Consider the following 25,108-nt stretch of genomic DNA (forward strand, 5'->3'; position numbering starts at 1 on the left):
TCCTCTAAAATGTTCAACTTCATTGGTGTAATTTTCTTTTTTAAGTAATTCAACAGTGTATCATCTTCCTGATTAGTGCATGCTGTACCTTTCACAGCATCTGTCTGTTCTGGTAGAATATTACATGTCTTCTAAAAGTAAATTCCTGACCAAAGGGGTAAAAACTGTGATACATATCATCCTGCTTTAGATGTATTTTTAGGGAATTTTTGAGCTTTGTCATGTGCAACTTTCAGACTCCTTCCTGAAAGTGCTGTATATTTCCATTATTAGTCAGGACATAGTCTGTCATTTTCCCCTGAGAGGGGACATTGATGATTTTATTTTTTTTCTCCTAAAAGTAGAATACTTTTGAAATTCAGAAACTCATGGTCAAAATGAAATTATGTAATATGTGCAGTGGAATTTGGCTTCCTGTTCTGGAATCCTTCATATAATTGGAACTGTGAAGGAATGCCTTTTTAGTGAAGTTTGAGCATAAGAAGGCCCAGCAGTGGTCTTTCAGAGCCGATGTTCACAATAGCAGAAACATCAGTCCCTTAGTATTGCAGCTGTAAAAGAAATCACTTTAACAGTGAAGCACAGCTCCTAAGCATGTCGTATTTCTAGGGATTTGGATCAATCTGAGTGTTAGAAAGTTCCTGCCCTTCTCTTTCTATATGCTTCATACATGATTGTACATTTTCCATATTATAATAATAAAATAGTGAGAAGGCAGGATTTCTCTACCCATATTGGTGCAAAGCTGTACAGGTTTATAATTGTACTTTAGGCCTACTTTACTTAGACATGAAGTAGTAGTAAATATTTGGCAAATTTATTGTAATAAATTTATTTGGCAAATTTATTTCCAAACCTTACATAGTCCTCTTTCCATTTATTTTCCACATGCAACCACTGTCACAGCCTGGCCTCTTTGGTGGTGGTGTCACTAACTTGTTTGGGGGCCAGGAAGGTGATCAGCAGAAATGGGCTGAAGCAGATGGGAAAGAAGTGACAGTCGCATTAGTTTGTCAGACTTTTACAGAACAAACTTGCTCTTCAAGCAAGGAAACACAGAGGAAGCGTGTTTCGTCATCTCCTTCTGAACCTAGCAAAAGATGGGGTCAATGGGAGAGTGTTTTCAAAAAGACTTTCTATAGTGAACTGTTCATTTGGAGTGTTGGGATGGTTTCAGATGCAGTTACAGTTTTTTGAGGAAGAAACAAAAGAAAGTTATCAAAATAGATAACTAAGAGGTTATGCTACCAAAATATGTAATTGCAAATGTAAATATCTTGTAATTAAAGCTGAAATAAATCACTTTGCTGATCTCCTCTAAATTTCTAATTCTGATACATGCAATGGAAAAAGAGTAAACTGGAACTATTTTCTTAATCTTTCTTTGGAATCTTTGAGCTAGTTTAGTAATCTTTGCTCTGCTTTCCGATTTGTTTAATGAATGACTGTGTTGTCCATGCTTTATGGAATTGGCATGTGCATTTTAAGTTTTCAGTTGATTTCCTCCTACTGGTGTGATTGTGTCTATTCCTTTTGCACGCTGTTCCTTAGCCCTGCAGTTTAAGAAAACAACAAAAAAGCCAAACAAAAAACCTCTCCTGATGTGTATGGAGGCATGTTCGTTAGTCTCTTTCATAGCTTTTGTCTCCTTTGAAGAAGACGAAGCCAAGGTCTGCATTTCAGAAAAATTTTATATCTTAACTGCCTCTAGGAAAACTTTATAAAATTATTATGTTAGAAGAGTAAAAAAAGGTAATTGTTCTACTGTAAAGGCCAGCAAAGCAAATTTGGAGGGGTTTTTTAATACACTTCTTAGATTCAAAGACTTTGCTCAGAGATGTACATGACAGCCAGTGTTTATATTTGAAAAAGTCTTAGACTAACAGTCCTGTGTGAAGGTGATTTATGTGGCAAAAGCGTCAGGAATGTCTGCCCCATGTAGGACAGCATGGAGCAGAGTGTCTCTCTGGCACTGAGCTAGCTCCAGAGTTGGAAGCTGCATAACCGTATCGGAGCAGAGCTGTGCCAAAGCTAATTAGTCCTGCTGAGATGCAGAGTTGATTAGCCTGGGCACATGGCATGTCATCCGGCGTCTGGAACCTGAACTGATTTCTTTCCCCAGTGCTGCACAGTATCACGCCAGTATGAGCCGTTTCATGGAGCCCTGACGCAACGTCATGTTGCATGCTACACATACACCTTTTATCACTAAAGATGTTGCTGTTCACATGCAGTCGTTTCTGCCCTGGGTGGACTAATCCATCTGCAGCCAAATTATGGGGGCATTGTTGCTCTCCTTATCTGTTTCTAGCCTATTATAGAGCACTATATTCCTATGGAAGCACACCCTCTTAAGAACTGATGTGATTAGACTGTTTTTGGGAATTGGTGATTGCAGAGCTTTTAAGTCTTGTTGTTGTTCATAGGTACAAAATGAAAGTGGAAAAATTACTCCCCTGTCAACTGCAGTTGCAACATCAGTTTCAACAATGGCATCTGCTCTTTCTCCATTGTATGCTGGAGACCTGCACGCGAAGCCAGCTAGTGATGGAGGCACGAGTGCTGCTGCTAGAGCTGATTTGAGATTCCACCCGTCAGCAGAAAACTCAGACTCTTCAGGAAAACGCACACAGAAGTCAGAACAGTGGCAGCCCTCAATGGAAGCGCTAGAAAGCAAAAGAGCATCAAAGAAGCATGAAGAAGAGAGAAAGAGGTTTCTAGCACATGAAGCTAATGAAATTACAAAGTACAGCTCCTTTGAGGAAGAAACCACACATCCTGTTCCTGAAAAAACAGGAGACTACCATAAAGAGACAACGTACAGCTTCCTGAGGAAGGGCAGCATGGAACTGTTTAGTTCACAAGCACTTTTTCAACCTCTTGACCAGAAGGACATCGATACTGGCATGCAAGGTAAATGGGAAGTCAAAGAAGGCCAGTCCTTTGAAGAAAAGATGGATTTGGAAAGTGTTATGAAAAGCAAGACTTTGCGAAGAGGTGCAGTATAACTTGCTATTAGTGTAGTCTTCTTCCGCAGACAATGGTGTTTCTCTAGTTTTAAATATCTTCATTTCAAGCATTATCAAGGCTGGTTATGTTTCCTATTTTTAACACTGCTTAAAAGTAGAGAAATACCTGTGAAATCTTAAGTTTTCTCTTTGTTATTCTTTCAATCCTTCAGCCTTTAAAGATGGCTCAATTTTATTCAGATTTTCTGACTTTGAAAGAAGTGGTATTATATGCTGAAGCTAAGATTTATCCTTTCCTCTTTTGCCCTTGCCCCTGCCCTCCAAAATGCTGAACAAGCTAAACTTGCTGCTCTGGGTCAAGTGTCTGCTCTTAATTCTTGCCTTCTTATGCATATATAGTTACATATTAATTACATATGTACATTTATAGCTATTAGTGGATAATTTTCAGATAACTAATTTTGCAAAACTACTATTATTTTCTCTTCAATGTGGTGATGAAATATAAACTAAGTAATTCTCAGAGCAATTACATTTCTATATGCACAGCATAATTCAAACTTAATAAGGAAACTCACCCATCTTTATTTAAAGTGCTTTGGAAACAGTCAATTTGCTCATTGCATAAAGCCTTCTATTCTGTTGAATTTAGAAGGATGTTGTATTAGTTTTCTGGTTTATTATGATGGGGTACAGGATCATAGTACCCTGTAGTGCTAGAAGCATTTTTGTCTTCATCCTGTGAAGTTAATTCATTTTGAGTGTAATGGGCTTTGAACAGGCATAGGGAGGGAGGTATAGTTCTGCCTGTATTCCTCAAAAGCAGCATCTGTTCTATCCAATTAACTTTTGGTGACTGCAGAGGAGACGGAGATTGGGATAAAACAGGAGCAGTCATGTATCAGAGGTGTGTTGTGCTTGTAAAATTTCAAAAAGAAAAATTAAGATCACTTATATTTCCTTAAGGATAACTGTAATGGTGCATTTATCTTTCATTAAGGCAATTTTTCCTATGGTTTAATTGCTACTTGAAAAAACAAAACCAAAAAAGCTCCCAACGCCCTCCTAGAAAATAATACCTTTATTAAGCTATTAAATGTCCTCCTGGTATGCTACGTATGCATTAAACTGCTTTACCAATAAGTTAATTTCTTATTTAAATTTTGTATGCTTCTCTTCCCCTACTCTTTGTTCCCTTCTCACTTTCATCTGCCCATTTGTTTTCCTATTGGTGTGATGACAGGAGCAGCAGTTTGTGCCTCATTCATATGAAGTTCAGAATTGTGTATTGAACATGATATTCTGTGGCTTCATGTGAACTTCAGTCACAAACAGACAGTCTATGCAGCAGACAATATTGCACGATTAATCATTGTACTCTGGCTCAGCCAGAATTTTTTTCTCTGTTAGCATGTGATTTGAATGTTAAAAACCAGATTTGCTGCTTCAGTGTTAGTAATGTAAAATAAGTTTGAGAATAGCACTAAGTCTAATTCAGCACTTCTCTTTTAAATGGGCAGACCACGCTGAGCCTACTTCTGAACTCACCAGCACATCAGCAATGAGGACAGTTTCACAAACTGCAGCTGCGGCATCCTGTAGACTGCAGGAGCTCTCAGAACAATTGGAAGGCAAATTTTATAAAAATTCCTGTGAAATGTTTTCCGTTGGAGAGAACAAAGCACAAACAACTGAGGATGTCCTTGATAATTCCAGCAAAACGATGTCAATTAAGGAAAGGTACTTAAATTTCACTTTTTTAAAAATGATCTCTATAAATACAGTTATTAGACTGATGGCACAAAAAGAAGCTTTAAACCTGTTTCTGAAAAAGCTAAGCAGTGATTATTGGGCTTTATTACATGTAAAATACTAACAGCAGAAACATGCAGCTAATCTGCCTGACATGCTTATAAAGCAGATGGTGGTGAATGAGAATTACTGTTCAAGAGAACATGATAATCTGATTTTGAAAGAGCCACCTGAATAATCATTAAGTAGTTCAGAAAATGAAAGTTGTAAAAATACACGTTCTAGTAACATTCATACTGATATACTCAATATACTTTCCCAGGTTCTGCTTTCAATTACAACAGCTATAATGTGATTATTTTTTTTAATAGCCAGATTTTTGTTGGTCTATGGGAGTCTCTTAAATAAGCTGAGTACAGGGAGTCAGGGACAGACTCTGTGATGTTTCCCTCTCTACTTCAGAAATACATGGTTGCCATTTTGACCTCTGAGAACTTATTGTAGTGATTTTAAAAGGGTAATAAGTTGGACAGATTTATGGGAGTATTAGAAATATTTTTTCCAACCCAAGGTCATTCTGATTTGAAACAAAATGTTAAGTATTCTGCGCTTGTGGGGACAGTAGTTCATGGCTGGAGCTCCAATAGCTGCTGTAGTACTTGTAAAAGTCATTCTAATTTAGTTAAAACTTTGAGAGTATAAACTCAGCCCCAAACTGTAAAAGAATCTGGTAGCAGTCCAGTGAGTAAAATTACAATTATTTGCTTCAGGTTGACAAATAGGCCTACTTTTACTGCAGTTTTTCTGCAGTGAAGGCACAATCAATAAATAAAAATAGCTGCTTGATTAAACTTTCACTGTGTAAAAGTATTCCCTCACTTGGTGAGCTGGGTGTGATATTAGGAAGTCCTAACCATTTTCTTTGTTAAACATGATTCCAAAGCATGCTTCTTAAATTTATGTATTTCTAGGAGGTATGTGAGTCATCCTTATCTATAGAGCATCCCCACTCCCTGTTATCCCCTTAAGATAAAGAGGGGGTGCAGGGGCAGCTACAACAGCTGTGCAGTTTTAGTCCCCCTTCTGAAGGATGTACTTATCTTTTCCAGTTTACTGTTTTGTTTTGTTTAAAGCAACCTTCATCCCTCTCCTCTGTCCCCTGTAAATTTGTCAACTGTCTGGGCAGATAAGGTTTAAGACCAGTAACTTCTGGTTTATAGGTGGTAAATGATCTGCCTTCCCTGATCCTGGTGGGGAAAAAGAGGTTAGAGAGAAGGGAAGATCCAAGTATTAGCAGCTGTTTCAGTCCTAAATTTAATGCTTCAGTTGAGTTGATCTCTTGAGGAACTGATGTTAAAGACTGTCAGTCACACTCACAATCTGGAATTGCTTTCGTTAGGCCTCTAAGACTGTCTAGTCAGTCCCAAAGCTGACAAAAGAAAATACCTGCTGTCTTGTCAGGAATTTGTATATTCTGATTCCACAAACATCTGTAAATGGCAGAGCTGGTATCAAAATGTTTTAGCCTTCCAAAATACCACAGTAGTCTACTTCTTGTCCCAGAATTAAAAAACTACAACCAGTCATTTTCTTTTGCTTGGCTATAGCTGATGCCAAGTATTCATAAACCTCAAAGAACATTTCTGCTAAAGATTAACTATTACACTTTGGATTTTTTTTCCTTTTACATTCACTAACTTCATCTTCCCATCCAGTGGATTTTTCTGGCTGTGTCAGACATTCTTTCACCTTCTGGAAGAACAGCTTTTCCACAGATGTAATGATATTTCGGCAGGATGCATGCATACTGGTCTGGATGAAAGTGATTTTCCACAAAGACTTACTTCACTGAACTAATATTATCCTTGTGGAGTGAGTGCATGCCTGGCATTTTCAGAATTACCTGTATTACGTGGAAGAATAAAAATCATAATTTTTCAAGGAAGACAAGACACCTACCCTCTCTTCTTCTGCAAACACGCAGCTTGGAGGTGAGAGGGAGCAAAGGCTCATATCTTTGAGTAGCTTTGGCTGTGTTTTGTTTTAGGCAGCCAGGCCAATCCACTGATGTGTTATATATGAATGCTGGAAACCTTTTTTTAAGTGTCTTGCCTTCAGGAAGAGGAATGTCTTGGAGGACTTCAGATGGAGCATCAGTTGCATGTAACTACCTGTCTTTGTGCATTTATGGAGACCAAAGTTGCTAGAAGGCCACCTTATCAGCTCCGCTTTAGAAGTCAGCTGCATGCCATGATCACCATTTAAAAAAAAATACAGATAACACTAATTTCTGGTGGACCTCTTACCATCATTCATTCCTTCTCAGGAAGAACCCAGCCTAAACTTAATTTTCAACCTTTTTTTGATATATGGATGCCAGAGCAACTTTCTTACACAGACTAGTCCCCACTATAGTGAATTTATGCACTCTTTAACAGTCAGCTTCCTTTTTGTAGTTACTCTTCTCATATTGGCCTCCAGGATTTATGATTTAGCTGAAACGAACTGGTCAAGTGCAGCCAATGGAGTACACGTGAAAGCCAAGCCTTTGTACAGTTTAATCTGTCTCAAGGATAACACTAGCAGCTAAGATAGTAAAATATTGCCATAGAAGAAAGATGTGTCATTTTTGACATTTTTTGCCAGGACTTTTGCCAAGGCCTTTCATACAACTCTCTTTGTTCAGGCAAAATCATTGTTCAAATCTTGTTTCTATTTCCCTACAGTGTTAATCCAACATTTTGCTTTCAACTGGGAAAGCTTTTGCTTTGAACCCATCCTGACACCTCTGGGATGATGATCATTCTATCCTCATGGCAGATATTCTATCTCAGTAGCAGGTGAAAGGAGGATGCAGAGCAAGCTGTCAAAGATGGGCAGATATATAAAAAGCTTTATTCTTTCAAGAAAAGAATAAGCCTGATTTTTTTTTAGATTGGAAAAGGAACTTTTGGAGGCAAAAGCAATATGAATAGAACTGCAAAAGTGAATAATGAATGATTATTCATTATTTATCAAAAGTGGAAAACTAGAGGTATGCAATGAAGCAAGTAGGCAGCAGGCCTTAAACAAATTAAAGGGTTAGACCCAATGATTGCCTTATTTTTGCAGACTTTCCAAAGAGTCAACTGCTGTGTCTACTTTGAGTTAAGCTCCTGAGCTGCTGGGCTCAGTGAACCAGTTCGGTAGTTCTTGCATCTTTATGCATAAAAAGGCTGCCCTCCAACTGTTACTGAGTCAAGGCAGTCTGAGTTTATTGCTGTTTCCAACGTTCAAAACAAATGCATGGCTTTGGGTTTTACACAGCAGTGAAGTTTCCAATGGCATACAGGGCATACATGTTTCTTTAAGTGGTGATTTCATTCCTCAAAACAGACAAATGTATGTGTTCTTGCTCTAGGAACGACTTGTTTCATTACATATACAAGTGAAGAGTGGAGGGCTAGTATGAATCCATCCTTATGACAGAGGAGAAAACAAAGTCTCCAGAGACACAGAAGCAGTCTTAGAATTACAGATTTTCTCTTCCTGATCAACCAAGCTGTTTGGGGCAAAGGTCTAGGGGCAAATAACCTGCAGTATTGTCAGGTTAAAAACCCAAAAATCTGCCTCCTATGCTGAGCAGCTATAGACATTTTTAAAAACAAACCCCTCTTAGTCCAAAGCTGACCAAATTGCCTTCCAGCTTCAATTATCACAGGTATTTTCTAAGCAAAGCTGACCTGAGAGAACATAACTATTGAAGATAATTCAATTGCGTGGTGGCAATTCAGTCCCATCTTGGTCTCCTCCACAGTTTCACACATGCATGGACCCATTCCAGAAGATTAGTTCTGGGCAGTGAAATCTTGTATACGTTCTGGAAACAATGATCATGGCCTCAACTCCTTATTGTGAGTCCTTCTCACCCCTACTCATCCTGTGCTGTGAGGTATGAAGCAACCAGGCAATGTGAAGCCTGCCAGCGCTGCCTGCCTGGGCAGGAAGAGAGGAAATAACTGCTTTCTTGAATACTAACATTCTTACTGCCATTGTATTCTGTGGATTTACTGTTTTCTGCATTCTCAGTTTTTCTCAAATGACTGCCTTAGGACCAATTGGTCATCCTTGAATAGGTCAGTAGCGTGGTTGCACTCCCTGGTTTTTTGCAGGAAGCAGCTGCCTGAAACTTGGCTTCTGACTAGACCTATTCAGTCCTACCCTTTCTTTCTCCTCGGAGTTTCAGGACAAGACCTACTGTGAGGGTAATAGTAATCACATCCCTAAAAAGCAATCTCCGTATCTTGTGGTCAAAATAGGTTGCCAACACTGTAACTGCTGAACCTGTTCAAATATTAATAGGGTTAAGGAGTTTGTATAAGCCTTACTGAAATGCCCTAGATTAAAGAAAGTTATGTAGTAAAACTTAATTCAACTAAAATAAAAATTGTTTAGTGGACCAATGCAACTGTTTGCACAAGTATTGCAGATATACATTTTATGGATTACTAAGAATGATTTCTGAAAGCCAGAAAATTCATACAAATATTAATTTCTGGGGAAGGTAAGCTAAAGATCATGCCTGTGTAGACCTTGTATTCCATAATGACTTCCTCTGCACCCAAAACTAATCACCTCAGAGTTTGTGTGGACAAATAAGTTCTAATTCTAGCAAAACAAATCTACATGCTGTCCCCACTAGAGCCAGTCAGTGTCCCTTTGTGCTGTATTCAGAATTTTGCTCAAGAATAGGAACTAGCACTTACTAAAAGATCCTACTTACCTGAGATTTATGGGAATCCACATTTCAAATATAAGACACCCTTTAAACGAGTTGAATCTTGCAGATAGGTTTCACAGCTGTAGTATAGTTAGCACCAAGTTACTAGCGCATTGGTACTGCTTACTTATGACGCAGCAATGCCTGAGCGAAGTGAGGAGATACTGAGTGATCCCTAGGAGTCTGATAGTAACCTCAGTCACTGGAGTTGTAGTGAAGGCAGTAGCTGCAGAGTTGTCATTTGATGTGCTTGATGAGACCTAACTGGTGGGTGCCTGCTGAATAGACCTCTTTCTTCTTGAGTTTTAAAGAAAATAATTTTTTTAAATCTTTTTTTAATGAGTACAATAAAGACCAAAGGTAGGATTCATCCTGTTAACTTTGGACATCTACAGTGTAAGCATCCATAGCTGAGCTAGTCGCTGTCTGTGCCTTATTGATAGAAAGGAGGGGAAAAAGCAGTGATTAACCTATTTATATGTCTACTTTAGGATGATCTGTGTTGTACCTTGGTCTCCTTTGATTGTATTGGCAATTTCCCCTGACTATCCAAATTAACTGGGGTGCCTGTCTTAGATTTAGATGTCTGTGTTTTGACAGATGATCCCCATTCAACACATTCAGTAAAAGCTTGGTGTTCGTTTGTGAGCTTTGTATATGTGTATGAAATGTAAATAACTATAGTTAATGTTAGAAAAATTTAATTTCAAATTCTCTTGAATGCAGCATTAGTGAAACAGTAAGGATAGCTTTTGAGGATAATGGGAAGGACAGTGTTTAAAGCTTCCTGCTGGCATGGTTTCTCTTCTAGGTTGGCATTGCTGAAGAAGAGTGGTGAAGAAGATTGGAAGAGCAGGCTCAGCAAAAAGCAGGAGTATGCAAAAGTGTCTGTCACTGATCGTAGCACGCAGATGCAAGAAGTTGAGCAACTGTTGAAGAAGGTAACTCTGTCCTTGTTTGGAAAAAACATCTTGCTTGAAATGCTTCAGCTTTTTGAAGATGCATCCACCTAGACAGGCATGCCTAATATTAGCTACTAGCTCCTGCTATTCCTCTTGTTGTCAGGCTGGCTTAAAAAACAATTCTCCCAACATGAGAACTCTTTAAATGAGAATGTCTTCACTGTCTTGGGACATATAATATTGGTTACAGTGTCTTTACATCAGCAGATTGTGAACCACTAAGTGAGCCTGTTGTAAGGCCTCTGGAATGTGCAGGTATAATGATTTAAGCCTTTTCCCCCCCCCATGCAATTGGCTTAAGACTTTTAAGTTCCGGTGTTCTCTTTAGCATGGGTGAGCTTGTAAAGATTTCAGATTCTTAAAGCTGTGCTGTCTCTGTGCATACGCTTTTTTTTTTTTTTAAGTAGTAATTTTGGATCCTAGAAACACTGAGGAAATGCAGGTATGAGAGCATTCATGACGGTTGGACTTGATGATCTTAGAGGTCTTTTCCAACCTTAAAGATTCTATGATTCTATGAGCCATTTGGCTTTTGGTTATCTTGCATGATCTTTTGGTGTTTGTGGATAGCCAAAACCATCTGGACAAGGATTTTGTCTGTCTTGTCAGTGTTAGTGAATAGAGTGGGAGATACATAGAAAGGTGTAGAGGAAAGGGAAGTCCACACTGTTAGCACACTCTGGCTGTGTCTGTACATGACTAAGTTATGTTGCCCAGCAGGAGTGGATCTGTAAAGCAGAATGATTACTGATGAGGACCTGCTATCCATGCCATGCCGTACCTTCTTGTTTTGCTTCAGGCTGAATTTAGTCTGCTCCTGTGGCCTGACTGCCCGTTAGCAGCCATGGCATTACACGGGAATCCCAGAGTGCGCTTCAGGGCTTAGTTTCATCTAAAAGGGTCTTTGCATTCTGCAATGTGAACCAAAGCACAGAAAGTGAGGGTGACTGGGAGGTTTGCTTCAAAATGGACTGCTGGTTCAAACTACAGGACTAATGCAGCTTTGCTTCCCCTCTGAGTCTAGTATTTTGAAAACGACAGTGTCAGATAAAATAGGCGGTTTCAAAAGCCTTTAATTTTTGAAGGAATATTTTCACAGAGGACAAGTGAAGATAAAATTTGTGTTATAAATTTTACTAGTAGGGACAGTAATCTTTGGATTCAATTATTTAGTTGTGAAAATGCAGCTTCTATTAAACAGTATAGACAAACAATAAAAAAAGCCTCCTGTTCCATCAGTATGTTACAAGTAAGGAGTTGTTACACAGTCTGTCATTACTGAGGATAAATCTGTGCCTGAACATATGACCCATCAATGGTTGTGTGTTAACTGGATAGAAAAACAAGAAAGTGATTTTTTGCAGTTTGGTTTATGGGGTTTGTTTTGGTTTTGCCTTGTGGACTTACTCAAAAATCCAGTTGTTCGTTTGAAAGATGTCCTAAAGCAAAAAGAGTTTCAGGAGTAAAGCAAAGTTGCGGTCACATTTTTAACAGGCTAGTCTCCAAAATGACAACTGTTGAGATCAGATAACAAATGTACTCCAGCTAAAGACAATGGGGTTGAGAAAAAGCTTTAAGCAGCTGCCAAGATTTAGGCAGAGACAAAACCTTTGTTCTCTCTTTTGGCTCCCCAGCACCCATATCCTCCCTGCTGTGTTACCATGTGCAGCAACTTCACTCAACATAGCACAAGTTAGGCTTTTAAAGCAAGTAAGAGAGCATGAAGTGCTTGAAGGGTACGAGCTTTGATGTGGCAGTGCTAGCAGTGGGAGTTTCTGTGACACTGGGTCACCCACTTTCTTGGTTCATGTCAGCTCTTGGCTATTTACAGCCTAAATCAAAGGATTTGCATGTCTGCCAATGGGTGGAATCTTGGATGTATCAGAAAAAAATGTTAGTCTTATTAGATACACAACTCCCTGAACTGTATGGATGTTTGTGATGCTGATTCATTATGTGATACGTGATAAATAATGTAAAGCTTCACTAGGTTGACCACACTGCTTACAACACACCATGTCAGCTGCCCTTAAATCTGGAAATACTGTTATTGATAATTAATCAATATAATGGCTATTATCCTTTGAGGACCATGAAGCACTGTGCCACTGAAGTCTCTATTTGTAGAAGAGCTTTGAGACTACAATGTACTTAAGAATCTTAGTCCTCTCTGTTGCTGGATTGTGATAAAAATGCAGGAATTGTGTTGATTACTGTGTTTTCAGCTAGTTAAAATACAATTTCCACACATGGCAGTCATGCATTAACAGCAAGGGTGTGTAAACTTCTGTCATGCCCTGCTGGTTCAAAATAATGCCTGAAGGTTTTAGCTGTAGTATATCACTCCTGTAGTCAGAGACCTTTTTAGGTTTTCTTTTGTGTGTGCGTGTCTTTTAAAAGGTTATCTAACTTGTTCTGGAGATTTGATTATTGAAGCATAGCTGTATAAAATAGAAGTTATTAGAGTACATTTAGATTTGTTAAAAACAACAAAAGCTGAAAGACTCATACTAATAATAAAATAGTTACATTAAATAGCGCTGCTTGGTCACTTTAGTCAAAAAGCTTCTGCACAGTTGTCTGCATGGTGAGATATTTCTCCAAAAGTGTTATAGTCATTTATATGTAGGCAAAACTGTAGAAAAACGATAAAATTCATGGAAAAGCTGACAAAGCAACCTCAAATGGGAAAAAAAAAGGGAGTAAGGAATTAACCAAAGGAGATACGGATGAGGGGGAAATTGAGATTTACTTGAAGGTCCAGCATCTGTTTTGATGATTGCTGTGCATATGAGGAAAATTTGTTGGAATCTGTGAGACTTCTTGAATTATATATATGTACAGTAAAACATACTTGGACAATTCAAAGAATAGCTCTAACATCAAGGGAACAACTGTACACTGAAGAATGTCTTACTGGGGAAAAAAGCCACCACTTTTATTTGGGAAAAATATTTTGGATTTAGTATATTTGTATTCATCATCTTAGGTTGGATGGAAAACTTCCACTTTGTTGGTTTGTTTCATGGGTAGAAAAATTAACTAACTTTAAAATCTTTCCTTAGTATCAAAACAGCAAGATTTACTGGAATGAAAATGCCTGTTTTATAGTCAGCCATTTTTTAACAGAGTCCCTGATTAATGTGATTACCAGCTGCATTTCAGTCGCATTAAAGCAGTGAATGACATTTGAAATGCACTTAATTCTTATAGCAAGTTCAAATTGCAGCTCAGCACTGGTGTTAAAGGCTGAGGCTGAATAGTCAATTCAAAATTATTCAGAGATGAAGTGTGTAAAAATCTTGAAGAGGGTGAGCTCTTAAAAAGTGACCTTTAGGCAAAATGTTCATCTCTTGCTGTGGTAATAGTTTTATCCATTTCATATATGGCATCCACCCAATGCTTGTATCCAATTCTAATCAAAGCTGAAATTAATGATTAAGCTTCATTTTGAGCCATTCTCATAAGCTGCATTTACCCATATTCTATGCAATGTTCCACGTTTGCTTTAACCTGTAGAAAGGAAGAAGAATTATAGATGATAAAGCCATGTCTAATCAGCTTTGAGTAAGCCCAGCTATGAGGCAGGGGCTATTTGTAGGCTTTGTTTAGAATGGTGAACTCACCTTCGCTGAGTGCTCTGGGCTTAGCAATTGCCTCCAGATGGCTTTTGAGTATCCCTGTTTTAGTAAGCATTCTTTTTCCTTTCATCCAGAAAATGGATGGCTTGTTATTTACCAAGGTCTGATTAAACTTGCAGCAGAATTATTCACATTGTGGTTGACATGGTTCATCAATTTAATGGTGCATGAAAACAGAGACATAAAAATTATCAGCATATGAAAAGTGTATCTTCTGGCTGTGCTGTTTCGTTCTGTGTTGAGTTGTAGTGATATTGTTACTAACTTGTTTAATTCCTGCATGGAATGGCTTTGGTAAACATGCTGTTGTATTATGACAACATTTTTGATCTCTGGCTTTCCAATAGGAAAAACATTTCTAGAATACTAAAAGGTTCAGATTTACTTCATTGTAAGAAATTAGGGGAAGATGAGTTATTTCCCACATCTCCATTTCTGATAGTCCAGTTCTTTTCTAATTCCTTTGCTTTGCTTCTGTCCTTGTCATAGGAACCTGTATATGCTTCTACTTACTCTCCCGTTATACCCGCTCTCCATAAATTTCATCCTTTTCTACCTATTAATCAGGTGAGCAAAAGTCTGCACAATTTAAACACTCAACAATTTCAAGTAAGCACATTTTGACAGGGTTTGTTTTATGTAGAAAATTAATAAACCTCTTAACTGATTAACCAACTTAGTAAATGCTGCTTTAAAGAAACATAGTATTATGCCACTATGTTGTATATTCTTCTTCAATATACATTCTGCTAGAGATTCTCTTATGGTTGCATTTCAAAAAATTCTGTATCTGTTAGACTATACAGGTGAGAAAGTAAATGAAGGAGACATTGCATTTATTATAACACTGAAAACTTGCAAGTTGTTAAAAACGGTATATAAAAGGAGCCATATGTAATAAATAGAATAAAATGCTGTGTACCCTGACTTCTCTGTAAGTAATTCACAAATACAATGTAAGACATGAAATCACCTAATTTATTGACTGTAAAAAAACAAGCTGCTTTTGTTCAGAGGTGACTTTCCTACAGTGCTTTTCCTTAGTCCCTGTCTAAAAATTTTTGTCTTGGCACATCCTGCTTCTATTCTCTGACTGTCCTATCTTCCTGCTTCTCTCTCTCTTTCTTCCTTTAAGGTCTGTAGTACTAGTTTGAAAGAATCAAGCTCTCTGATTTCTGATGAACATCATCCTTGGAGATGGAAGGTGAAATGCTGTACAAACTTCCTGTTTAATTATTGGAGGGAGGAGTAAGAAAATTATATTCCGATCTAAGATTCACATTCCTAAAGCAACTTGTGGCAACAGAGTTTACTTTGTGTTTGCTTGGGAATAGAGTTCTGCTGCTGTTCCAGTAAATGTTAGAGAAGCTTTATGTGAAATGTTCCTCAAAATCATGTCCATACCTCTGCAATTCTATCATAAACAATTTTAAGAACTTATAAAGAATTAATAGATAATGAGAAATATAAACCTTCTTCAGCTAGAGCTACACAACAAAGTTGTCTTTGAGCAGAAGTAGAATACTGGATCTTGATTTGAGTGAACAGTGCTTGTTTCACATGACCAGAGGTAAAAAAAGCAAAGGCAGGAGTGGGCAAAGAAACAAGTTGAAGAAAAACATGAGAAAACAAGGAGAGTTCACTGGAAGATCTCAATAGATCTATGCAAATCTAATTCTGCTTTATTACACCTCCTGTGACTTGCCTCCCAGCCCAGATCTGTGGTTGTAGTACTACAAGGAATCCATTGGGTTCTTCATTCCCACACAAAATACAGTGTATGTCATATGTGAGGAGCATTCTGGCCAGTATGCCTAATGGCAGTGAATCCAAGGGGCAGATATGCGCTGCTAGAACAGAGGATGATGATTATGGCAGAGGCTACTGGAACTACGATAAAAATTTTGACTACTGATATTTACCATTTCCACATTCACTTTCATAGCTGTTTTTTGAGGATGATCTTTTACTCTGATTTTTTTTTTTTTAAATTAAAAATTAAATTTGGGGCTAGTAACTGAACTGTGTTAGTGTTACCTCTTCTCTGTAAGCTCTGGATTTACTATAGCTTTATTACTATTTACTTCAGATAACCTATTCATTTTATTGTGACAGCAGCTCTATGTATCTAGAAGGTAAATATACAGTCTAACCTAATAACATTATATCCCTCCAGTAGTGAGAGGAGGTCCTTCAATGGGCTGTTCATCCCATCTATTGTAAAAGGGGAACACCCAAAAAGTGTTCATGTTTCCATTGACCGTGGTGAGCTACATCCTGCCCTCTTAGAAAGCTGCTTCCTTCTAGCTTAGTGCCAAGGTGCATACAGATTTGTTTGGGGTTTTTTCCTGGCACAATTAATTGTTTTGGGTTTTGCACCAAACACAAGTTCAGTGTGTTCTATTTTGCTCAAACCACTTTTGAACAGGAAGCCATACATTTGCATTTGAGTTTTCTCCTTATAACAAGACCCATATAAAGTTGCAGAGGAAAACAATGCAGAAACTTTTCTGTATTTGTACAGCTGTTGAAATCTTCTTGTGCTTTGTTTGTCTTAGAAGCCTACACTAGAGAAGTTACTTGTATTAAAAAGCAAATAGATACTTTTTGGATTCTTCTTTTATAAAATTTATAACATTGGTTTTAAATGGATTCCCCTTTTGAAAAATACATTTTTTTATGTTCAGCCTTGTTTTGGACTCCCTCAGGTAGGGGGAGTCTTGATCTTCAACATAGAAAACACTGAATTCTCTTATTTCTTGCATTAAAAAACAAAACCAAACCCCAAAGAACAAACCAGTATGCTAACAGACCACTCTCAGTCATGTTCTTGTGACCTAGAGGGGACACTGCTTGGTCTGGAAAATCGTAGAGTACAAAATAGAGCATTGAGTAGATGTAGGCCCTTCCTTAGCATGAACTGATGCTGCAAAAGTGGAGTCCCTGTGCATACCCTCAAGAAATGTGTTGCAGTGCTAGAAAAGACCAATATCATCATCCAACCTAGCCAAGCAGTGGGAGAAAAGTAATCCATTTCTAGCTGTTCTTGCATCAAGTCTATAACTGAGTCTATAACTCCTTCTCAGACTTAAAACAGATCTTTTATAAAAATCCAGATTCTTTATTCTAAAGTGTCAACATACAGAAAATTCACTGCAATATTAAGTAATTTTTCATGTGTAATTATTCTCGCTGAGTAAAACTTAACCCTTTCTTCAGTAAAAATAAATACTCATCTGATTTAATCTAAGGTAGATTATTTCCAAATCTTGAAAAAATATTTTAGCCATTTCATGAAACCTTTCAAAATTGTCAGCATTCTGGATAGAAGTGTAGAGGCTGGAAATGGATGAGCTATTGCAGTATAGATTATCTGTCCAGAACAACTGTTCTGTGGGAATTTTTCTATCTTCCTAATTCACTGGGTTTTGCTTGTTTCCCTTTTCAAGTAACATTTCTCTTAAAAGCCTGGTTTACTAGATTTTTCTGATAACTTTTTTTACCCATCTATGTGATTATTTCTTCTTTACCTTCCTCACATCTGTATGATGGTGCCATCCTGAGAGTCTTCTCAGAAGAACTGTATCTTTTTTCCATGTGCATGAAAACATTTTGATCAAAGTTGGGATGAATCAGATTACTGCATGCCTCTCTTCTGTTTAGAAATAATTTTTCAGTCAGTTAACTAGTTTGCAGCCTGTAAGCTGCACTGATATTTTTATGTTGCTCAAAAAAACCTCAGAATGTCATCTGTGATTAAGTCAAATATATTAAAGAAATCAGAGGTAACTGTGTTAACATATTTAATCATACTTGATCTCATCAAACTTACCATTTTGATTAAACCTGTTTTCCATAATGCCAGGTGGAATGGCATTAATTACATGTCTGTGCTTTGATTCTTTATTGATTGTCTTACAGCAGTCTTCCCATGGGTGTCTGGAACAACACACAGCTTGTGTGACCTGTACCTACTTTAGTTGTATTTCTTCTAAGTATTGTCCCCATCTGAGCTTTTATCAGCCCTACCTATTTTCCCATTTTCAAAGTTGGTTTTGTTTTTTTTTTTTAAATCACTGCTTGTGTTTGGGGCATCTCCTATTCCAGTTATTTCATGTAGGATGCCAATTTTTCTGATCCTTTTTCTGTTTCACTTCATTTTAGGAATTTATCATTTGTCTGAAACAAAAGATTTCAATGAACACATGGATGTATTTTTCATGACAAATTAGGATGTTTCATTGACCATAACAGCCTTCCTTTTTTGTTTCATGGAAAAATAGCATTGGAGCTGTTGCCTTCCTAAGCTTTTGTTTATTCCTGATACACTAAAATAATTCTTGTTTTGGCTTTTATTGGGGTCTTTAGCTCCCCTTATCAAAATGTCACAGTTAGAAATTTGAGATTTATTCTTCTTTCATATCTTAATTTCTTTTTTTTTACTTGGAAATAAACTTTGCACCTAAAAGCTTGTCAAGTTTTATCTTTCTTGCCATATTTTCTCCCAACCAGAACATGCTTTGACCAGCTCATTCCTCCACAAATGCTGTCATTTGGCAATTGTGAAAGCTTTCTAAACTAGTCCCAATTACCAGGTGTATTTGTTCTGGCATTTCTTTTGACAATTGCATATAGAAAATTATTCTTTCTTTTAAGCATCACATATACTTCTGGTTTTCACCAGAACTGCTATAGCAAATTAAATGGGTTAGGGATTGCTTGGTGTCAATTCACCTTATCATATTTTTTAGTTAATTTGTTTATTAATAGAGGAAGGTGGGAGTCTTCATGCATTAGGAAGAGATCTAATGTGGAACTACTCTGAGTTTTGTAACATACACATCCAATCTGATTTATTTTTGTTTTTAGGAACTCCAAGGATGTTTTGCCCAAAGGAGCAGCTTGAAATCTTCCATTTAAAAAAAAAAAAAAAAAGTTTGTTTCTACCCTTAGAGAGCTACTTACTCTCTTTTGACCTTTGACAAGGCTCCAGAATTACTCATGATCTTTCTTACAATGTACCTGTGTAGTGATTAACACATACGGGTTCAAGGCCTGTGTCTTCAGAATTTCCAGTAGCTCCACAGACTCTGGAGCTTCAGGTATTTGCTGGAGACAAAATTCAAAATTAAGCCCCGTCATTTTAAAAAATATAAATAATCCATATGAAAGAATCCATATGACTCTACTTCTTCCTGCCTCTCCCACACTTCCCCTCAGATTATAATCAAAGTCAGCATCCTCACCAAGTTAAAAGTATTTGTTTTGTGTATGAAATTTCACTTGTGGTTTGATTAGGTATATATTAATTTCCTGCCAAGATCTCCTTTAGTGTGTTGCTATGGGGTTTTTTTATACCAGCTGTTCATCCCAGAGGTGCCTGTGCTTCAGACATTGGAACGCATAGAGATTGGGGGAAGTGAACAGCGGTTACTTTCAGTGTTTTTATTTAAAGCATTCAGATGCTTTTACAGAAGAGGAAGCAATATTGAAAAGACTTGCATCTTGTTATTTCTATTGAACGTTTTGGAGTTCTAGGGAAAAATCAGAGGTTTTTATCTTGATTATCGTGACTTGCAGTCATAGTGTCTGGCTGCCCAGCTATCTTCCGAAGAAACTGAGAGCAAGCATTACTGCAGAAGGCTGCAGAGTTACATGGAACCAGAGGAAGGAGTGGAAGGCTTTCATGTCCTAGTCCTTGAACAAGCCACTTCTTGGTTTGTCCTTAGTCTTCTGGCTGATGTGTACTGTTCCTGGTAAATGCCGAAGGCTATGAAATCTCTATTTTGGTGCGTCCCCTGCATTCACAAGAGTGTTCATATAAAAAGTGACTGATTTATTTAGTCTGTTTGATTTTAAGAAAAGAAATAAGTAAGAATATCTCTTGTATCTTGAAACCAAGAAGAATGTTTACTTTATGTTCACAAGCTTTTGGGTCCTTTTTCATTTCCCCTCTGTGGTTGTATGAGCTAGAGCTGTGATAAAGCTTTAGATTTTCATGTGTTTTTTTCAATTCTAGCAGCTAGGTTGCGAAGGAAAATGCAAAATGGCACACAACTTGGAAGTAATTCCAGAGTTGACAGTCCCATGCACTAAAAATACTTTTATACTTGATTTCTAGGCAGTATAATCCCTGAAATGCTGCTACTTTCTTAAGATAAGTGCATCGAAGCAATATTTCTTTGGCCTGACCTAGCTACAGCAGAGTATGTAAATTCAGTTTCTTTCCTATTTAACGTACCATCATCAATCCTTTGTGTTAGTAGCACTAAGTATCTTAGTGCTCCTAGCTGCTCCTAATCACTCAAGCTGTTGGCTGCTACCCTCTAAAGCAAGTGAGGAAAGCTGAGGGCGACATAAAAAAGAAAAAAAAGATGATCACAGTCATTGGAAAAATATTCAGTAGAGCACGCTGACATAGGAACTAAAGTGAGCAGCCTCTGGAGAGATAAGGCTGCTAATCCTGCCTGGAGAACTGCATTACTGTAAGAGAGTGATTCAAAAATCACAAACTGAAGTTACACTTCTTCATTGTTATTCCCTGTGCCACCTGCAGATTTGCACATTTGAAAACATCTGCTGAAAGTCAGTTTAGTGATCTCACTAGTGTAGCAAGTCATGCTTCAAAAGAATGAAGTCTGGAAAATTGTATCATATGCAGACTAAATTGTTTGCTTTTCTTAGAGGAATACCATTTGCCTTGGCTGGTAGTTTCAAGAAAAGGTCAAAGAGCATAGACCACAACCTTACCTTCACAGTGTAATGGGGCAGCAAGACAATGAAGCTTCTCAGGGTCAGGGTCACTAAGCTGTGCCTGTGTCTTTCCTTTAGTAGCTTGTTCTGTTCTCTTCCCTCTACAGCTAGCAGTTGAAACGTTCAGCCTGTCCTTTGCTATATCGTGGTCAGTTTATCTATTTTTTCAAACACCTCTTTTTCTTTTCCCCCAAAAAAGCAGAGAATGGCAGATAACCAGGAGAGTCAGATGACCATTGAAGAAAGGAAACACCTGATTACAGCTCGAGAAGAAGCCTGGAAATCCAAGGGTAAAGGAGCAGCCAATGACTCTACGCAGTTCACTGTAGCTGGCCGAATGGTAAAAAAAGGTCAGTGATGAAATGATCCTAATATAAATAAGCCACTGCTTATCTGTCTAGTCAAAATAAAGTCAAGCTAAAGCTATGCAGAAACAGTATCCATGTTTAGCAAGAGGAGGACTGTTTACCTTCAACTGAATATAGTGTCATGAGGCTGTTCACTCTAGCTTCTTGTGGCTGTTGGTATTGATCCATTTTGTTCTGCACTGTTGCAGTACCATCCAGTTATTACTGGGCTCTGTCTGGCTGGTGGTAGTCAATCACTTGAACAGTCATATGTATTGTTTTTCCTTCTAATGCAACCCAGAGACCACAGTTGGATTATTCTTTCTTATTTATTCTTCCTTTGAAAACCCAGGTGCACTGTCTAGAGGGAAGTTGTGAAATCTAGTTCTTGCTATTGCTGGCACTTCCCCCACTCCTAGGATCACTGGGAATATTTAGCAAACATGTGGTTTTTATGGATGCTGTTTTGGACAACAACTTCAAGTGTTGTGTTTGGCTGAAGAAATCACTGAACAGATTTCTGCATAGAACCAGGGAGTAGAAATGACAAGGGAGCAATGTTGACATTTTCGGGATCTCTTGAATTCAGTCACTGTTTCCAGATGCAATCATTCTTCTGAAGTGGACAGGAGTCTCTGAAGGCTGTACGTGGTAGAAATGTAGCTGTTCACACAGTGTGCCTGGGATGATGATAGCTTTGGGAAGGCAGCACCTAAACTGGTCTCTTGTAACAAAACAAATCTGAGTATTCATTAACCACAAGAATTTGGTTATTAAATATAACAACAATGAACCATGAGTTAAATGACAACCACCAAAAAAATCATTGTGGGGTGAGGGCAGCATTGCAACAGGGAGTAACTCTATTTGCAATCTAAGCCACATTCTGTTGGCAGATAAACAGAAACATGGTATTAGGAATTAGATCTATTAGTAAGATATTTTAGCTGCTGCTTACATTGTTTTGCTGCTAGAAACACCAGTTGTCCGTGTTTAAATATTAACCTCTTTTGGAGGGTGGCCAAGAAAAAGTGTTCAGTTGTCCACAGACTGCTTTTTGAGATTTATTTTTTTTGCCAAACAGATTGGTCTTTGGAAAGGAATAGAAGGTGGTAGCATTTGCTCTTCTTAAGGGGAAAAGAAAAGTACCTTGAAAGGATCAATCTCTTTAGGTGCTGTGATCATTCTTTTGGAGAAGCAAGGTAATCCAGTGACAGTGGCATCAATAAAAGCAGACCAAGTCAGATTTTATTCAGATGTGTGCTATTTTTGTTGCCTAAAAGAATAAATTATCATGATGAGTTTTTAATTTAAGAGATGATGAGAAAGCAATGCAAAATTAAAGCCTTGTTTGTGGAAAAGCTACTCAACTATATTCTAAATCTGTCTTGGTGTTTGAAAATTATGACTTGCTAGGAGTTGTAGTGAAAATAGTGGAAACACTGATTAGTATATATTCTCCCAGTACAGTATCAGTTTAATCTGATCAAAATAACCAAAGGCTTAAACTTCTGAGGCTCAGTAATTAGTAAGCTATGGCTAAATGGAAAATAGATATTAGAGGAAACTTTAAATGTCAGTTTCCCCATGTACTGAAAGTCTAGGCAACACGAGGTCATAGGTGCAATTCTTTGCTTCAGTATACTTTTCTACCTAATAAACCCCACAAAACCTATAGAGTGCCATTTCTGTTATTGGAGCAACATAGATTCATATGAAAGGAACTAAACACAATCTTACTTTATCCACTGGATCCAAAACGAATTGCTCGATGATAGTTACTGAAGAGGAGGGAGGACAGTACAACAAAAGGAGGGAGTAGTGCTTGATATGGTGGGGACTCTGACTTCCATTTCTACTTCCATTTCCATGTGTTCTTAAAAACGCAACAGAGCCCGAGAATTACTGCTTAATCCAGGGACAGCATTCACAGGACAGGTGCATCCTGCTATGTGTATTAATAGAGATGGATTTAAATTAAAAAAGAGGGATGAGGGGGTGGTGGTTGTGAAGATGACAAGCAAGAACTTGGTAGTTTCCCTGCTTACTATATCTTTTGGTTCAGAACAGTTGCATGTTTTTAAAATGTGGCTTGTGGTAGAACTGGAGTCCAAAATGTAGACCAAGTGATCTGCTGCTACCTTGAAAACAAGCAAAATGACTGTGTTCAAGAGAAAGCATGCATCTTGTATTAGCTTGCTTACAGACACTTGGAAACAAAGCTTTGTTCTTGTGAATGAGACAGTTTCTGAGGAGCGGGCAGGGCCGTACACTCTCCCATCCCTAAACAACCATTGTGGAGGCTGAGGAAGTATGAGGGACTGTAGGAAGTGGTATGGCTCATCTGCTTTCCCTAAATAGCTTCCCTTGTCATCATGATTGGAAACACAGGCTGACCCAGGACTGCATTTCCTATGTCCTCTGTTCTTATGCAGGCCTGGCTTCTCCAAGTGCGCTAACACCAGTAGCATCCCCTTTTAGTAACCGACAGAAGTCCACCACCCCAGTTACAAAGCCCTTGGAAGGTAAGGAATAAAAATGACTGAAATACATTCAGGCTATTTTACTTCCTGTCAATTAACAAGTTTTACTTTCTGGTTTGCTTAGAAATTGAAGCCAGGCCTGATATGCAATTGGAATCAGATATGAAGCTTGACAAGTTGGAGTCATTCTTGGGAAGGCTGAATAACAAAGGTTGGTAGAGTTACCAAAGGTGGCAATGGATCCACTCTTCAACTTCAGTAAATTGCTTAGAGTACCTCTAAGTTAAAAAATCTGGTAACAGAAACAATATTTCTTTGTTCAGACTGCACTTACTGATCACACAGCTTATTTTTGTGATTCAGTCTTTGCTAAATTTTAACAAAAAAGCCTTATGCGATTGTATTACAAATGTACAATAGAATACATCACAAATGCTGAAATAACTTTCTTCTTTCTCTACATAGGATGTATGCAAAGAGCAAAATTTCTTAAAACCACACAGCCAGTCTGAAACATATTGCCATATACAGTGAAACAGCTTTAAATGTAGTTTAACCTTATTAAAATCAAGGACACTAAGCTGCTCCCAAGCACAATTTGTTCACCTTCCTGCTTTTTTGAAAACTGACTCTGTAGCAGCTCATACAGCTTCCCTGTACAGTTTGTTGGCTATTTATGAAGCTGTTTAGAGTTCTCTGGTGTTTCCATCTCATATGTCTGTCCTCCATTTGTAAGACAAAAATCCTTTTATAATTTGTAGAGTGTCAAATACCATAAAAAAAGTATTCACATTCAGCAGAAGAGGCACTAGCATAGGATAATGATTGTGCCATACTCACCACACTCACTAGTCTGATGTAGTGACTTTTCCACTTGTAGTTCTAGCAGATCTTTTCAAAGAAAGGAATTGTGTGGTTGGAAGCAAGATGGAATATAGACCATAAAATGTTTATATCATCCTACCAAAACAACTCATTTTTGATAGTGTCTAACTTTTTATTCAGCCATATTTCCCAACTATTTTGTAATAGAAATTATTGCATATGAGTAGCAGTTACACTCCAGTTTTATCATTCTTTTCCAATACACTTTTCTACCATCTCTCCTTCAAATTCCATCAATTAAAAAAATGCCACAAAACCCAAAACACCACCACGACCCCAAAAAACCACCCCAAAAGCCATGTTTACCTGTTCTAGAGTTAGAAATTCTAGTATGATTATTTATTGGGTGGGGTGGTTTTTTTCCTGCAGTTGCTGGGATGCAAGAGACGGTGCTGACAGTTACAGGAAAGTCTGTGAAAGAGGTGATGAAGCTGGATGATGACGAAACATTTTCCAAATTTTATCGCCATGTGGATTTCCCTTCCTCCTCAGTGCCTTTGGACCTTGATGAGGACTTTGATGCCATCTTTGATCCTTATGCACCAAAGTAAGAACTA

The 25,108-nt window shown here is 37.9% G+C and overlaps 1 protein-coding gene across 28 annotated transcripts in view; it reads left to right on the forward strand.

Annotated features, from left to right (window-relative positions):
- Positions 1-25,108, forward strand: part of SVIL (supervillin) — a 140,640-nt gene that overhangs the window by 96,599 nt on the left and 18,933 nt on the right. For 13 of the 28 annotated variants that reach the window (XM_054814550.1, XM_054814549.1, XM_054814553.1 and 10 more), the window contains 9 exons: positions 2,427-2,997; positions 4,490-4,709; positions 10,292-10,421; positions 14,573-14,650; positions 15,219-15,287; positions 21,036-21,186; positions 23,619-23,708; positions 23,791-23,877; positions 24,921-25,098. In XM_054814550.1, the coding sequence (XP_054670525.1) occupies positions 2,427-2,997; positions 4,490-4,709; positions 10,292-10,421; positions 14,573-14,650; positions 15,219-15,287; positions 21,036-21,186; positions 23,619-23,708; positions 23,791-23,877; positions 24,921-25,098 (1,574 nt within the window). The remainder of the gene's footprint in view (positions 1-2,426; positions 2,998-4,489; positions 4,710-10,291; positions 10,422-14,572; positions 14,651-15,218; positions 15,288-21,035; positions 21,187-23,618; positions 23,709-23,790; positions 23,878-24,920; positions 25,099-25,108) is intronic. The other 15 variants (XM_054814547.1, XM_054814539.1, XM_054814554.1 and 12 more) reach the window with 8 other exon arrangements.

The sequence above is a fragment of the Grus americana genome, chromosome 2 (assembly GCF_028858705.1).
Source record: "Grus americana isolate bGruAme1 chromosome 2, bGruAme1.mat, whole genome shotgun sequence".
Classification (NCBI taxonomy): domain Eukaryota; kingdom Metazoa; phylum Chordata; class Aves; order Gruiformes; family Gruidae; genus Grus; species Grus americana.